Genomic DNA, 17,971 nt, shown 5'->3' with positions numbered 1-17,971 from the left:
AGAGAAAGGCCCGGAGGATGTCCTTGCAGTGATTTAAATGGAGGACAGCCGAAAACTCGGAGGAGGAATGAAGATTCCAAGACGTGTACGTGTAATAAGCTGAACTGAACTACAGCAGCATGGAACCGAGGTATGAGAGAGAGAATCACACAGCAGAGATGGCACGGGACCAAGGAGAAAGGACTCAGAGCTATCTTCTTGGACTTTGTGGGGAAGAAAAGACTTCAGGAAACAGCTGGAGGTTGGTGGGGGGAGTGAATCAGGTTCCCTGAACACTCCCACAAGAGAAAGACTGCTTCACCTATCAGCCTGAAGGGCTTTTCCTGGACTGAATTGAGGGAGAAGCTTAAAGGGACAGATAGAAGTGTGTAATATTATATATATAGTTGCTTTTAGCTTGTACAGTATTTATTTGTGTAGAATAAATGTATATATACTTCCCCTTTTCCCCTATAGAGGTGTCTGCCTGAAAGTTTCTCTTCGGTGTTGAGATAAAATTGTGGGAAGGAGTGGGGAAAGCCTGGAAATTGGATTTTGGCTCAAACCACCACAACAACTAAGAAGATGGGACTGATTTGGGGATTAAGGCAAACAGTCAGAAAAGCTTTGTATCTCTCTGGCCACAGTACCTTAGCACCAACAAAAGCTTCCTTGTGTCCCGTTCCTCAGTAACTCTTGTTATTCAACACTTATCTTGAATTAACTTCTCCCAGAAGGCACTGGTGACTCTGCCTTTCTGCTCCCCTATCCTAAAGCTCTCTGTTTTAATTTGTTTGCATACTAAAGCTAGTAGCTGATAAGAAAAAGCAAGTTTCTGCTCTGTCTGTGGGCTCTCCAGGCACATGACTGCCCTCCCCTCCTGCCTGGTAGCGGCAGATAATACTCTAGAAAGTGTTTTTCTGCACTGCCAGGGTAGGAGAGAGATGATAGCTTTGCTCAGTCCCCCCACTTTTTTCCCTTGCATTGAGGGAGTCACAGAGACAGCTGAGGGGTCCCTGCAGTGCCCTAAAACAGGGTCTTGCAGGACAGGGTGCTTTTTGTCTCAGGGACTTCTACCGAGGGACACCCACCTCTCCTTGAAACACACTCACTGCAAATGTCTGGCTCCCTAATATCTGCATTTATTTCCTTGCCACATCCTTGACTTTAACACCTCCTTTTTTTCCTTCTTGCTAAAAAGGAACAGTCTCTTGAAAGCACTGTCATGCTTAATTCCCTAGTGGAAATGGTTGAAGGTGACTTTTCTGGAGTGACGAAGTCTTGCTGCTTGAATTCTTGTGCTTTTCTGAGAGGGATATTTGCTTAAGTGTCTTGAAACAGAACTTCAGTAATCACTTTATGTTCTTAAAGTAAAGACTATACATAATGAAGCTTTAATACAGCTTTCTTCATATACAATTATAGATGACAGATTAAATAATTTGTAAACCTAACATTTTTCTTTTCAGATAGTTAAGATATGCAATAGCATTTTGTTAGTTGATTAACATTTGGATAGTAGTGTATTTGGAGCATTATGAAAGTGAAATTTTGTCAGTAATAAATCAGCAACTATAATCAGGGTTTGTTACATTTTTTTGGGTGAATAGGGGCCCCATTAAGTCAGGGAGAATTTTACCATTATCTTCAATAAAATCAGAGTTTCATTCTCCCATTGCAAAGGACCTTTAACAGCCACCTATAATCTTGTCATAAACTCTGTTTGAGTGAAACTAGTCTTACAGGGATTTTATTAAGACAGAATGATGGTGGAGGAGGAAAGCTTTTAAATGCTTTGGTTGAGAAGAACTGCCTTTGAGAAATGCTTGTGCTGTGACAAAAAAATCCTGGTATAGGGGCTGTCTCTAGCTCAGATAACTGTACTTCCTTGCACACAGCAAGATCATTCTGGAGTCACCCTATTTAAAAGGATTAGGCAAAGGCTGTTTCAAAGGATACCAAGGCCTCCTTTCTTTTTAAATAAATGCAAACTGAGAATAATGTTATTATAATCAGCTGTGTAAACATGCAAAGGGTACCTAAGCTTCATCACAATGTTAAAAGTCAAAGTGTGCCAGTATCACCCCACATGATATTTGAAGGAGTAGATGCAGATATCAATTTTTTTGTGAGTCCTGAAGCTATGATCTGAATATATAGTTTGTACTCTGCACCAAGGAGCAAATCTGTTTGCAGTGACCCATGCTTCCTGCTCCCAGGGTGTAAGAGATGGCTGTTGTGCTGCTTTTATTTCTGTATGCAATAGAAAATCCAGTCTCTTTGAACCAGGAGTCAGTTTAGTGACTTTGTTTTTAGGTCCTCACACAGTAATGAAAAGCAGCTCCTGCTTGGCACAGAACACCCTGCAGAAATTCAGGGTATTGACATTTGTGCTGTGTATGAGAACTCATAGTCAAGTTTTCTTAGAAGTCTCCTGTCAAATATTTTGTCACATTGGCCATTACAAGACACTTCAAAAGCCTCTTGTAATGCACACTTTTGTAGGAGGCATCTAAGGAGAGTGTTCAGTGAGCACTTTAAAATCACCTAAGAGGCTCAACTATAAGGTTTCTAACAGCATGTAACAAATAGCATAGCCAGTTCACTTGTTCAAGATGGCCAGACTAGGAGTGGTCCTAGGATGGAGGCACTGGAAAAGGAAAGAAGTATGCAGATATCACTGATAGAGAGCAAAAAGAACTTTTTCATCCAAAGAATTTGTGTTAACGAAAGGAAAGGCTGTACCCAAGCACATTCACAACTGCTAAACTTCGTTCTCTCTACCTCCAAGATAGACCCAGAAGACTGCAGCAGGCATCATCCTTTTAAGAGATGTGCCGCCTTTTGCTGGATGAGAAATTCGGAGGGGACAGAGGAGTAGGCCTGGCACCAGAAGGATTTTTGGGGCTTCTGAGTCAGGTAGTGGCAGCCAGATGCCCTCCAGCCTTATCTGCTACCCTTTCATTTAAGACAGGCAAGAATAATTTCTGGAGGGACTTAATTAAATTCCACTAGGTCACACTCTCTGTACAAATCATCTTCTTTTCCACATTTACAGTTGATGAATGTCTACAGCCTTCCTCATTATACACAAGGGTTATTTCCAGAGATGCAGGCAGCAGGATACAATTCATAGGACAGTCAGATGAAACAGAAGGTCTTATGCATAATTCTGCACTGAATCTTCCTTCACTTCCTGATTCTACACCTGTTGTCTTTTTAAGATGGATATAGGGATCCCCTCCTTCGATGTTTGCAGATTACAAGCATGTATAATAAAGTGTTGCATCCTTTGAAATGACATGCTTAAATTGTTGGTAGAAAAAGAGACAGGAGATGCAGTGCAGTAAAACATGCCAGCTTTCTTATGGCCTCTTGGAGAAAGGTTTCTGAATTTATCAAGAAAATTAAATTTGCAGTGTTAAGCATGGAAAATATAACAATGCATTGGAGGGATGGTAACCTTGCTTTCAAGTACCCATTAGAGTGATTTTTATGAAAAAGATGCAAGGTCTGGACAGGATGCTACTAGAACAAGCTTGTAAAATTCATCCACACAGCACTCTTGGTGACTTTGGCTTTGCTGGCTTTGATGCCCAGGGGCATTCTCCACGTCAGACAACTCCATATTTGAGTGATCTTAAAATTTCTTTTACAAAAATAAAGCCCAAGGACAGTTTTGCCTAAGGGCCAGTATCTCAGGCTTCAGAAACTTTTTTCTATATTGTAACCTCCTGTCTGTTCTTACAAAATGGTACACTATCTCTGTTCTGAACTGGATTTTTTTTCATATGCTTTTATGGCGTATTATCTTTAAATTTTCTATTACTGTGTGCAGTTTGCCTTTTTCCTTCCTGTTTCCCAGCTTATCCTCATAATATGATCTCTAGCCAATGATACTATTACATTTTTCTGTGATTATTTTGCCATTTCCAGCCTTTGGTAAAGCTCCAGAATTTCTCTGTGTTGGCAGAGAGTGGAGCTGTTTCCCCCAGTTTATTTTCTGTGTAGCTGGAGTGCCCCAGCAAGGCATCATTGTGTTCTGTTGAATTGGACTGGCTGAACGCTGTGCCATCTGTACAGGGACAGATTGTTACCCTTTACAGTCCCCTTGGATAGAAGTTCCTGTAGCACTTTGGGGCGCTAGTAGGGAGTGGTGAGTATATATAGCTAGGGAGTATGGCTCTGTGTTGCTTTTGTGATAGGAAAGTGTACTTTGCGTTCTGGTGGTAGGGTGTTGTGGATTTCTTTGCAGATTTTTGCTCCCCAGGCAATAGTTTTCTTAGGAACCAGCCTGCCCTCCAGCAGAGCCCCAGCACCAGGCAGTCTGTAAGGCTTTGGGTGTCTCTGATCTGTTGCCTCTGAGGTGGAATAGCATAAAATGAGAAAACCATAAGATTACTTATAATGTAAAATGAGATTTGCATCCTCACTCTCCTGAGCAAACTGTGTATTTTGCAAATATCAAAATGGCATAAACAAAACAGTTTTTCCTTGTGCTAGAAGTAAGCTTTGGCTCTCTTGATATATTTGATGTATTTGATGCATTTGATATCAGTATAACTGATGTTACACTGCTCAGAAATTTACCTCAGACTTTTTTAGTGTTCAGCTTGATCTGTCAATCACACAGAACATCCATAAGACATGGCTATATTTTCCTAAGAGTTTTTCTTTCCCTACCACTATGTCCACTCTAGATCAAGTATTTCCACACAGTGGCAAAGTAGTCTAGGATAGAATTGCATCCCTAGGCAATACATTGTCTAGGGAAAGTCACCCTGTTGTTTTTTCCTGACAAGATGCCCAGGTAATTCACAGTGTGTTGAACTGAAATGGACTACCCCAATACCATGTGATTTCCACAGAATCTAACTATAGTGCTATATAAAGTGATGTATATATGTCCTTGATGATATATCACTTTATATATAGTTATAGATAGTTATATTATGTATTTTTATTTGTAATTATTTGTTTTATGTATTTAAATGGTTACATCTAAAAGTCAATGGTTTTTTATGTCTGTAACAGTGCTATACGCAGGAGTCAAATTCCTAGTCCAGTTGCAGTATGTACAGAAAGGAGATAAGTATAAGGTGTGTGGCAGAAGCTCCATCACAGGAGTTTCTTTGCATACTAATAAGAAAGAATGATCTTATTGGGACAGCTTACATAAATAAAATCATTTCACATGTCTCAGGGTTGCTAGATAAGGCCTATGGTGTGCACACACTGTGGTCCCCCTGGCTTATCTCACATTCAATTTAACTGTGGGTTGCTGAGTTTTCAGCAGGAACAAGGAACCTTCAGGAAAAGCTTGCCTGTGTCAGCACTCATGTATTGTGGTGAGGAGCCTAAAGAGAAGGTGCAGGGGAAAAAAATTATGTTTTCTTTTTACTCTCCCACAGATTGACCATCTCTGCTGAATGTCCCATGCAGCTTGAAGATTTCCCCATGGATGCACATGCTTGCCCATTAAAATTTGGAAGCTGTAAGTTCTCTTCTGAAATAAGAAATAGAAAAATGTCTTGTTTTCTGGCTTTTCATATTCAGCCATGTCTCATACAGATCTTTCACCCTCCCCCCCAGTACTCCCCTTTTAATGCTGCTCATTAGCCCCCCCAATCCACTCCCCTTGCTGCTATCCCATTGCTCCTTTTCCATGACTATGCTTTGTCTGTGCCTGCTGCTTTTCAACTCATGCTTGCATGCTCCATGATAAACAGTGAGCTGATGGGTGATATGTCTTATGTATCCACATCAAGTGTAACAGCCACTGTTAGATGGAGTTGTAGATGCAGACAGCTAAGTTGTAACTTGGTTTTACATATGTAGTAAAACAGAGCTTTCACTGGCCTGATCAGATTGATGTGCAGTCATTGTGGTATTTATATGAATCAGGCTTCAGTGCAATATCCACATCACATATATTAAAAGAGATCTAGAATATTAAAAGAGGAAATATCTTTCCATTTGGCTTTAATAAATCCAGTCCTGTATCCTGTTACATGATGTTGTATACACATGTATTTGTATATATGCACACATTATTCTAAATTGTATACTGAATGATGATTTTTCCTCAATTCCAAGCCTCTAATCCACCACACTGTTGCCTTGCCAGAAGCTTATTTTAAAAATAACCTCAGGGAATCAGTTATATTTAAAAACAAAGCTTTTAATTAAAGTACAAATGAGGCTACTACAGTCAACTTCTTTTTTTATTATTATTATTTATTTTGGTAATCCAATCAGAGGTTCCAGGTGCAATCAGTGTATCTGAAGACTTTTGATAATTACCAGGCAAGGCGTTTTGCTAAGCCCTGAAGCCACCTAACTTCAGCATTTTTCAATGTTTTTCAGTCGTATCAATTTAGAGTCACTAATCCTAGCAAGATTAAGCTTTGCTTTTATCGTCTGAATCTGCCCTGATTTAATACTGACTATACATTGTCTTCTAGTGATCATACTAAGAAGTAAAAACACTGTTTAGAATAACCATTACCAAATTACCAAACTTAAGATAAACTGATTTCCTTTCCCTCTTGCAATCCAGGTAGACCCTGTTTCATCTGAATGTATTTTACAAGGTCACTGTAGGTACAAGAGTGTTCAGTGACTTCAGTAGCATTAATTTACAGCAAAGCCAATATAAATCTGAAGGTCTATACACCTTTATACTCCAAAAAAAAAAAATGCAAAACATCTACTTCATTCCAAACTTAAAAAATGGGAAAACATCTCACAGGAAAATGTAATTGTTTGTATATCAGGTTAAACAAAAGCTAAAGGAAAGAATCAATAAGACGAAAAATAAGTTATCCTTCCTAGTGTTACATGTCCTTTACTGTATCAATAGATAAAGTTGAAGTCACACCTCTTGGTCTGTAGTGTAGACTATAGGACTGGGATGTTGCATAATTTTATGAAATCTTGCAAAATATGCAATATAAAACTAAAAGATACATATTTAAACAAAGTGCCTGATGCAGCAGAGATCTAAAGCTCAGCCTTAAAGTTAAATGGATGCTTCCATGTATTATTAGATTAGGTGCAGAAAGGTACAGGTTCTCACTGTCCATATAGTAAAGACACAAAAAAAAGCACCCCAACCAAACATGCAAGTGTATGAGATAATGTTACAAGATAAGCTACAAATGCTTAGAAGGAGTACCCAGTAATGTCTTAATGTAATTATATGTTCTGCTTGTGCCAAATGTGTTACATATTAATCACTTCTTAGCACACAGGTAATTTTAATCCATGCCAAAACTAGCACTGGAAGATTGTATTTTAGGCATTGAGAGGTGAATACAGTTTTAGTTTATGCTCCTTGCCATACTCAGAATACAATCCTAGAGTACATTTCATAAGCTGTTACAAGTCACCTTTAAGTTCTTCCACAGTGTGTAGACATGGAGCCATTTGATCTGTGCTAGTCAAACCAGTGGCCTCTGCAGTAAGTAAATACATAGGAACAAGCTATAGACAGTCTTTCAGCCTTGGGAATTTCTGTATTACTGATCTGACCACTCACTAGTAATTTACTGGAATTTAACATGCAGATGTTTGCACAAGTAGCAGCCTGTAAATCAGGGTTTATTGAACTAGCCCAGATGTATTTTAGGAGAATGCAATATTTATTCCCTAATTACAGCAGTATGGGTTTACATTGAGTCATCTCCAGGTTTGCAGCAAGACAAAGCCTGCAGCAGTATGATACACAAGCACGTACACTTTGTTCTTTAGCTTTCCTCCATCTTTCCCCAAAGGGTTTCTTTTTAATGGTCTTCCTTCCAAGAAGGATTTTGAAAAGCGTCAAGGAATAGCATCAAAGTAAATGTTAAACACATTATCAATGGAGATGGGAGGGTGGAGAAGAGACTAGTGCTAACCAGTCTGAGGGTAGAGAGAGCAGGGCAGTGAAATGAAACAGCCAGCACACAGGCGGATTGTCAGCAGAAAGGATGCTGAGAAGTGATCAGTGTCACAGCAGAAGCAGGAGCAGGTTATAAATTTTCTGGTTGCGTGACCGTTCACCATGCTTGCTGTAATTCCGCAAGCGAAAGGCAAAAACGTGCTTGATGTTTCCTTCATTATTAAAGAGAAGGAATACTAATCTTGCTCACAGAAATAAAGGTAAATGTTGAATTCTTATGTCCCATTTGACTGGTTTCTTGCTATATTAGAATTGTGGGAGGTTTTATGGGCCTAGGAAACATTAGATGTAGCAACAGAGTATTTTGTAGAAAAAATTAAAAGGAAGGTCAAATACACAAAAAGGGATACAAAGTTACCTGTGCACACCACCAGCCTAGATACCTGCCAGGCAGTTCAAATGCTGACTATAGTAGTATTTTTTAATGCTCTGTGGCACATCATGAAAAGGAAAGAAGTTCAAGGACAGCTTCTCACAAACTGAACAGAGCAGATTTTAGTTGTCCTTCTCTTAAGTACAACGCCCCACTGCTCAGAGATGTCAAGATCAGGTGGGTCTGCTCCAAGAGATGCATGTATGCAGGTACTTTTCCTTTGGGCTTGTATCCCTGCTATGAGTCAGGACACCTGTAGAAATTATCTTGCAGAAGTATCATTTAGAGGGAACTGGGGATGGATGGTGCATGAGCACAGGCTCTAGGGTATCTGCAGCAGGCTCTGCTTCCTTTGAATCAGGAGTACAATCTGTTCATTACCTCATGGTAGCATGGGAAGGATGCTGTTTTCTTCCATGGCCAAGTTTATTTTAAACTTTACGTTGCAATTCTAGTGCTGACCTGTATTCTAAATAACTTTACTGGTCAAACAGGATCTGAAGAAAATTCCTGATGCCAGACACAGTTGTACGGGGAGCACCTTAGCCTAAGAAATTTGTCCTTACCCCTAAGCTATTTCTGGTGTGTGGGGGAGGAATTAGATAAAATAGCAAGGACATTAAAGCTTCACAGCTTTAATGTTTCACCTCTTCCACTGATGGGCCCTAAGAGTACATTAAGAATATCATTTAGTACAGATTCAAAATGCCCATGTGTCACCAGGTAGGTAAGCATCATTATCTCTAGGGCAGCTGAGACAGAGAAGTTAATTGACTTTCTGTAAGGTCATGCAACAAATCAATGTCAGAAAAAGGATTAGACTCAACTTCTTTGGTTGGAGAAGCAGATGTCTAATCCACTAGACCATGAAGGCCTCTGCCCAGGCAACTGACTTAACTCCTAAATCTCATTTTATTCATGTGTTAATTATGTCGGTGTTGCCCTGAAGATGAATTAGTTAATTGCTGTTGGTGACCATTAACCGGTGCTTTGACAATGTCAGATACTGTAAGGTGGTGTCTATTTATGGCGACTGTCTCTTGAAGACAGTGTCCGAGTACACGGAATTATGAGATCTTGTATTGTGGAATGGACAAATGCCTGAGGCAGCTGCCAACTAGTCACTCAGCAGCAGAAAAAAAAAAAACAACAAAACCTCCGAAACCAAAACCTATGATTTTTAGAGTAAGTAGAGAGTTTAACGAATATTCTGAAAATAATGAGATCCCCAAGCTCATGAACAGAGGAAAACCAGGCCTGGTGTTTGTTCCTCATGAATTTTTAGTCAGACATGAAGATGGTAAAGATTGATCACTGTTGATCAACAAGGGAACTTGATAACTGTTTATGAGGAAACAGCACCAGGTACAATTTGTAGCGTCTGGAGAAAGCAGTTAACATGGTTTATGTACATCTTCCTTTTTAACAGCTCAAACTAAGTCACAGTATGACTTTTGATAAAGGAAAGTGCACAAGCTATATCTGTAGCAGGAAGCATGCTCAAATTATTTTCCTCTAAGAAGTCTGGTGAAGTCAGAATAATAAGTAGACAGTAACTTCACCAGTATGCCAGGATTTTATTGCAACACAATATTAAGGCACTCAGTGTTCACAAACTGTCCATTCACCTGCAGCTGCCGAGAAATTTCTGCAAAAAAAAAGTATTTAAGGAAAATTTCCCCTTATAGTGCAGAGAAGGCACCGAGGTAAAAGCACCTACAGGGCATTTCTTGATTTTATGCTTCCTTCCATTATCATCTGCAAGAGCTGCAGGAAAACTGCAGGGGTTAGAGGGAGAACTTCAAAACAGAATCCTTCTAAACAGACTCTAATTCTCTATTAGTAAAATGTGATAAAGAATGTATCCAGCTTTTCAAAACCTGTGTGTAAGAGTCTTGTGTAAGAATACAATTAAATGAATAAGAAATAAAGACAAATGTTAATTTTAAGAGACTTTGAAAAGGAGGAATGGCTCTTTGGAAGGTTCTCATAGGTTGTTCCCAGGGACAGCTGGAACTCCAGTCTCATGTGTGGAGGCAGAGCTTTTCTGTTACTCATCTCTTCAGATGATCAGAAGAGGCTCCTGAGTCTATTGCTGAGAGCAGAGATAGGCAGCACAGCTTGTTGACTCTGCTGGGATGTGTTGTGCCTTTTTTAAGAAAGGACACATGGAGAGGACCATGGAGGATCTCTGTGAAGTGCTGAGCAGCAAAGTTCAAGACTAAGTTGTGACTTTGCAATTTAAGGCAAAAGCCTCCTAATATAGAATGGATAGTTTTGGTGATGTTCTGTTCAGTCATGTAACATCTTCCTTTACGTTTTCCTAAGGTTTATCACTGTGTCCTTAGACACCTCCATTGCAATGGACATCGAATGACTAAAATAAGGTGATGTTATGTGAATACTAAAATAAATATTTCTAAGATACTTGATATATTTTTCTCCCTCTTCCAACCCCATGTTACCACCAACTACTAACTACCACTTTAGTTGGAATACTTTTTCCCTAACTTTTAGCTGTTTAGAAGCTAGATCTCCAGACACAATAAAGATATGCTTGTGGCAGCATCAGAAAGGCAGTCTAGACAACTAGCTTGAACCACCATTGTAGTTTTACTTAAGTGAGTAGTTTTAATAGCTAGCTAGTAAAGCGCAGGCATTTAGCCTGAACTAGTTTTCCGTTCAACCTTTAGAATGAATGGAGGAGGTGGAGACCACCTAATGGTATTGCTGTAATTTGCCTCTAGTTTCCTTGGAATTATGGACACATGACTTGTCATGGGACTGAGTTGTTAAAAAAATTAAATGTTATAGTGCAGAATGAACACAGTGATTTGGCCCACATCAAAAGCCTTGCATTGACATCAAAGGCTTAGGGAATGGACAGGATGGATCTGTGACAATTTCAGATAGACAAATATGTCCCAGTTAGTCGTCTAAAATCCCTTTATGGCCACTGAAAGGAAGTCAGCACTTCTGCAGTTAGATTCATTAGAACTATTTTTGATACCAGCCTAAGGATAAGATGAATCATATTTTAGAAGTTCCTATTTTTCTGCACTGGTAGCTCAGAAGTAGATAAGTGTATGATACCCTAGTTGGTGTAACTTAGATGTCTATTTTTCTCTGCATTGCTACCTCAGAAATACAAAACCATACTTTGTTCAGAAGAAACAGTCACTGCTGTAGATTAGTTAGGTGTTATGTTATATTGGTGGTGAGCTTTTTTATCTCTCCTAGGGACTATTTTCACTGTTTCTGCTGGAAGTCCCATTTTTTAAAAGATCTTAATGAAACAGTAGGAATCTTCACTATGGGGACAACTCTACCATTTCTGCAAGCATCTTTTATAAGCCAAGCTTATAAAAGTTTCTTCTGCATTGAGTGCAGTGGGTTATAACAATAGATACTTAAGCCTTTTTACAGGTGTTGCAACATAGCCTGAAGTCATTTCAGATGTACATGTATAGCAAGATAGACTCTTGTAGTCCAGCATTTTGGGCAGTCAGTGCTGCCAATAGTTCCATCCTTGTATTGAGTCCCACAGTCAGGGTGGAGCAACACAGCCCAGAACTCCCAAAGAGCAGGATATTCATCAAGAGTGGTGCTTAAAAGAAAATATTCAAGTATTCCAGACATCTAAGAAGCTTTCTTAACAGGAATCTACTTAGAAATTAAAATGTAGGGTTCTGGACCTGAACTGTGTAGTGTGGGTTTCTGCAGCAGTTGTTATGGGACTCCAGTCTGCATCAGAACTTGCAAATGAGTATGACTGTAAAATCTCATTTGTCTGGTAGGTTTCCCATAGAAAGGATACTTTTTAGTATGACAAAAGGGAAAAGGGCCCTTTTTAAAAGCTCTTTAAAATATTCACATAGTCAGTTTTTCTTTGCCCATTACAGTGTACAGTGACACACATTCAGGACTTTCTAGGAAAGGCTTGAGAAACTCTGCTAGTATACTCTTCAAGCATTTGCAGTTACTGTAGCTATTTAACTTTCCAAAGACTTTGTCTACATGGTTACTGTTTTCCACTGAGCTAATTTAAAAAAATACATTAAACCAGCAGCATTCACTGTAGCCCACTCCCCTGGCTGAGTGATGCCTTACCTGCGGAATAGTGCCCAGCTCTGGGTCAGTCACCTCCTACACTGCTCACCCATTTCTTAGAAGCCAATGAGTTTTTCCTGCTTAGGTTCATAGTGGAAAAAGGGACTCAGAAAGAACAATTGCTTGCACAGGGCATTTGCCATGTGGTCCGAAAAAGCTGTTGTCTTCCCCATCTATCTTGCAGTCAGCACTAACCCCAGGCTGCAAACTCTGTCAACCTGCAGCAGCCGAGGGCTTGGCTCCCTACCAGCCCCTGCACAGGCAGGATTGTCCCTAATGAAGCCCATTTTTGTATCGTTAAGGACCTTCCTGGGGTGCCAGTGGCGGCTTTTGTAGCAGCTGCAGAGAGCCCCTTGAGCAGCCACCACTGGAAGCCTACGTGCTGCCTGCCCTGGGAGCAGGCTCCTCATCACAAGATGGCCCACATACGTCAAGCTTTTGGGGGTAGAAAAGGTCAACTGGTGGCATTTTTGAGTGCAGGGAAAGAGCAGTTCATGCAGGGGGAAGAGTTGGTGTGGAGTTTTCAGCAGTGGGGTTTTTGTCTCGTGAAAGAGGTCTAGACAGGATTGTGGTGGAGCGGTGTGGAGATCCAGGGTGCTTTGCTGATGGAACAAACATCAGCATGCGTTTCCCACACTGGAGGTTTCAGCCTAAATTTAAAGTCTGCGCAACTTCCTGGTTACAGGACAGGAGTGATTGAATTTGAGTTGTCAGCAGTAGAAAATAACATGCTGAGACTCTGTGCTTAGTGTGCTTAAGCTTTCAAATGGCTCTTGAGTGCAAACCTGCAAAGGGATTGCTGGGCTCACAATGCCCCAAAAGGCAGCACCAGGGCTTATGGTTGCCAGCCATGGGTCACGGGTTTATACCACTGGCAAATGGGATATTATTTGTAAATATGACAAGTGGCTAAATACTGCTCCACTGTTATACAAGTGAGGTTTTTAATGTCTCATATTTTCTAAGGTGGCTGTTTTCATGGCTTATAAGCATTTCATAAATGTTTCTGGAATCATTCTCATGATGCCAGTATGAGGTTGGAAGGTCTCTGCTGCCTGCATTTTGTAGGTGGGGATAAAGGAGGCAAAGAGCAATTACAGTCTCTTCTGAGCTAAGATAGAACGGTTCATTACTTGCTTTTATTACCTCTGTCGTTATGGGTCCCTAGGTTCAATTAGAGTCTCCTAGTGCTACTGCAGTACATTAATGACAAAATTACGTGCCTGGGGTTTTGGGGGGAGGAAAAAAGCTCCAAGACACTGCTGAAACTTGGATTTCAGTTTCTAGTCTGGCAGGTCCTTTATGACACCTCAGTCTCTGGTGGGCCAGCAAGTCCTTCCCCTGAATTGCACATTAGCCTCGTCTCCTACACAGAGAGCCAAGTTAGTCTAAGTTGTCATCTAGCACTGCTGCAGTCCCAGCCCAGCAAGTTTCTTCAAAGGAAATAGTTGTTTCATGTTGTCCCCCATGAAGAAACAAGACAGAAGGAGGAGTGGGAAGAGGGAATTCCTGATAAGCCTTCTCTTTTTTTTTCTCCTTCTCCACTGAAAGAGTCCTCACGACCAGTCTCTGCTAGCTAACCATTTTGCTGAAAACATCCCAGAGATAAATCTGTCAGCAAAGCTGGGATTCCTCCCTCCTAAATTTATATTTCTGTAAAGTAAATATATACAGCTGAGCTGATTGCTCTCACCCTCTTAGGGGAGAGAGGTAGATATTTTTAGGCTCAGGTTAATCTTCTCCTATTTTAGGAGGAGATTTACAGCTGATGGCTGTAAATAAGGAGATGTTTTATTTGTGCACAGAGAAGATGAGATCATGAGCATCTTTGGATCTGGGTCTCCATGACTGGGAGAGGACAGTTCCCAAAGAGGGGGTGTGTGCCTGAGTATTGTAGCATAAAGCAGGCAAAATGGCAGTGCCTCTGGTCAGCAACAGCTCACCTCAGAGAGGCTCCTTGTATCCATCACTAAGGCTGGGCAGTTTGAACTGATGGCCTTGGGAGATTTCATCCCCTTCTCTTCTCACAGGCCTGCACTGTGTCCCATGGCAGGAGTCTATAATCCATCTTCTGAGTTTTAGATGACTGCACCTTTGGCGTAGGGAATAAGTTCTTGTGATTGCAATCTAGAAGCAGTATTAAAGTGTTTGAATAATAATATTTCAGCTTGCTATCTCTACATACCTGTTGATTACACATTCTCACAGTGTTATTAATGTAGCAGTATTTCTGAGATTTGTAAATGTCTGAATTAAGGGACTGGATTCAGAAACAAAGGTATATATTCAGTTCTGCCAATAGTTCCAATCAGTCTCAGCTGTTTTCAGGCCATACTGATTTATAAGTGAGGGTGCTTTGAATGGTAAGCTCAGTAGATACACTAACTATGATGTTTGAGTTCCTGATGCCACTCAAGTGGGTGGGAAGAATGTCTGTAGATTACGGTGAGGTCACAATTTCATTCTGTGCTGTTAGGTGTGGCCAAAAATACCATGTTTGTGAAGGTACCTTCCACAACAACATCAAATATAGCATTTTCTAAAATTTACTCCACATTTCACAAAAGAAGCTCCAGTGACACTCCTGAAGAACTGGTCAAATTAGCTTTGCTGATATTAAGTGGCAGCTTGCAAACTGAGTGGACCACTGCAATCAAGATTGCTCAGAGAGTAAAGGTACTATGCAAAATGAGTAATGGTGTCAGCCATACTTTGGAGGATACTTTTGTTTGCCTTGCAAAAAGTAAATTAAATTTCTTTACATCTTTCTCATGACCATGCCGTTTTTCCTAATGAAGCATTTAATATAACTGCCTAATATTCTGATTGTAAATTCAAAGTTCATTAAATGTTAGTACAGCACTCAAACTGGCCAACTGACTTGGAATTACCATATTCCTGGCCTGGAAAGACCAACATAAGGTCAGAAACATCCCAGGATATTTTAAATATCATCCCAGCATATCGTACTGTTTTGTTGCTCTAGTCCTCTTACAGTGGATATTTTGACATATTCCATATGAAAAGCAGTTGTGTAGTCACCATTAAATGGTGATGTAAAATCAGTTCTCAGGTTAGTTCTAGATTGAGATAGCTACCACTAAACTTGAAAATAAAGCAAGAAGTTTTATTGTGAATACCGACTGCAATGAGACGAAGAAACTGGATGAGACAAAAGAAGGAAGCTATAACCTGTTCCCTAACATAAGCTCTCAGATGACACCAAGGATTTTCGGAAGATGACCTGGTGCTGCTGGTACCTTGGAGCACTGAATGTGTAACAGCCCCCCTGTTTAGTCACCCCTTTCAGTCAGCTCATGACAGGCATCCCACAATGGCAGGTGGCAGAATTTAGTTGTCTACACCTACGTGTCTGTTTGCTGTTTGTCATGCTCCAGGCTGCCCTACGGAAAAACATTTTCTTTGCTGTTTTGGTTTTTTTTTCCTTTTCTGAGTGAAGCCCTGCTATCCTGGGACACACATCTCTATTTGGTGTGCCATGCCTGGTTTTTAATGTCTATATGTCAGATTTCACAGCAAGCAGTCACTCACAGTTGTGATCCCAGTGCTTGGAAAACAGATGCACCCCTCTGATTGCTTCCCCATTGCCCTAGGGGCAAGCAGGATGCTCTCACCGGTGATACTGCCTGCATGGTGGCAAATATGGGCGCCTCTTTAAGAGGCATCCCTCAAATTGCTGCACTGTCTTCACAGTCATCCTTAGAAAACATTCTGTATTACTCTGCACAGCTCTTAGCTCAGTTCTGTTCTTAAATGGTGGAATAGCATCCTGTGAAGGGGCTATGTCTGACTGAATTATCAGTACAACTGTTCATTAGTATTTGTGTTACATGCATCATCAGTATGACTGTGATTTAGTGTACCAACTTGCAAATAGTCAATTTATTGTATTAAAGCAGTCAGCAAACTTGCCTGTGCTAATTATGAATCACACCTCCAAAATCCCAAAGTAGCTTTCAGTCAAAAATTATAAGGATTTGGGGGTTTTTCCCCTTGGCTTTATATTTTTGACCTTAAAGTCGGGTCATATTTAGACTTTTCTCCCATGAACTAGAACTTCTAAAATTGTGCAGGACCTCCCACCTGTTTCTTGCTTTGAAAAGCTTAAGAAAATGGATTTTGCAAAACGATGGGTCTCAGAGTGAATTTCACAGACATCTTCAGTTCTGTATGTTTCACCACCCTGTGGGTACAGTCTGTGCTTCCATTTAATTTCCAAGCCACAGACACTTCTATCATATTTCTATTCCCACGTTTTCCTGAGGTGACTTATAAATTACATTCTGAAACGGAATCATTTTGATCTAACTTAGGGCTTTATTTCTTAGCAATGATCAGTAGAGTACATTAGTGTTGCTTAGTAGTGAAGTCTCTCGAGACCTGTCTGGCACATTTTTCAGAACATCCTATTCTATTCCCTGCAGAATGTGACAAAAAGATCAAATAAAACTGTGTGTCAGGAAAACATATAAAATACTACTTTTGTTACCAAGCTTTATTTTTATTTTAAATTCAGGAAGAACAGAAATTATAATTTTAGTATGACTGAACTTCCAACTGCCCATTTCACAGCCAGTGGTGTCCTATAGTCTTTTGTCATCAGTTTTCATACAAGAATTGTTCCAAGTTCACGAATAATTTCCTCCTTGGATGTCCTCTGCTGTTGGATCTAGATGATATTGTGTCGTTCAAAAAAAAGTTTCATTCTGAGCATTTAACTTCTACTCACATCTGGAACACTGTGCCCCATTCTGAGCTTCCCAGTGGAAGAAAAATACAGACTGTGGAGAGAGTCCAGTGCAGGGCCACAACAATCACTTAAGGACCAGAGCACCTCTACTATGAGGAGAGACCAAGAGACTGTTCATCCTGGAGAAGGGAAGGCTCAGAGGGTCCTCATCCATCTGTATAAATACGGAAGGTGGGGTTTGGGAGGGTAGGCATGAAGAGCTGGGCTCTGCTCAGTGGTGCCCACTGGCAGAATAAGGGGCAGGGGGCATAAGTTAAAAAAGATTAAATTCCATCTGAACAGAAGAAAACATGCTTTTACTGTGAGTGTGACCAAACACTGGAACAGATTGGCTAGAAAGATTTGAATATCATGGAGATATTCAAAACCAGACTGGACATGGTTCTGGAAAACCTGCCTTTGGTGTCCCTGTCTGAGCAGGGTGTGGGACAGGATGATTTCCAGATATACCTGCCAGCCCCAACCATTCTGTGACTCTGTGTTAGGTGGATTTGTAGTCACGTGTATTTGTACACAATACACTTCTTGTCTGTGGCATATATTTAAAATAATGCATGCTGTTTATTTCATATGCTGTAAACTCATGCCAGTTTAAATCATCAGTCTTAATTCTGATGATTTCAGGTCCCTAAAATAATTTCTACAACCCTAAAATTCTCTTAAGAACAGCAGAATTCACCATACAGTCTTTATTTTAGGCTCTTAATTATTTAATATGTGAATACATTTATCTTAGTGTTTAAATTGTTATTTTACATTAAAAACTTACTGTTATAAAAAGCTATTCCCCCTACAT

The 17,971-nt window shown here is 40.2% G+C and overlaps 1 protein-coding gene across 7 annotated transcripts in view; it reads left to right on the top strand.

Annotated features, from left to right (window-relative positions):
- GABRA5 (gamma-aminobutyric acid type A receptor subunit alpha5) overlaps positions 1-17,971 on the top strand; it is a 54,937-nt gene that overhangs the window by 21,064 nt on the left and 15,902 nt on the right. For all 7 annotated transcript variants that reach the window (XM_051806915.1, XM_051806913.1, XM_051806914.1 and 4 more), the window contains one exon: positions 5,391-5,473. In XM_051806915.1, the coding sequence (XP_051662875.1) occupies positions 5,391-5,473 (83 nt within the window). The remainder of the gene's footprint in view (positions 1-5,390; positions 5,474-17,971) is intronic.

This window comes from Manacus candei, unplaced genomic scaffold (assembly GCF_025592945.1).
Source record: "Manacus candei isolate 608988 ecotype Guabito, Panama unplaced genomic scaffold, ASM2559294v1 h1tg000069l, whole genome shotgun sequence".
NCBI lineage: Eukaryota > Metazoa > Chordata > Aves > Passeriformes > Pipridae > Manacus > Manacus candei.
This window is presented reverse-complemented; position numbering and strand designations above follow the sequence as displayed.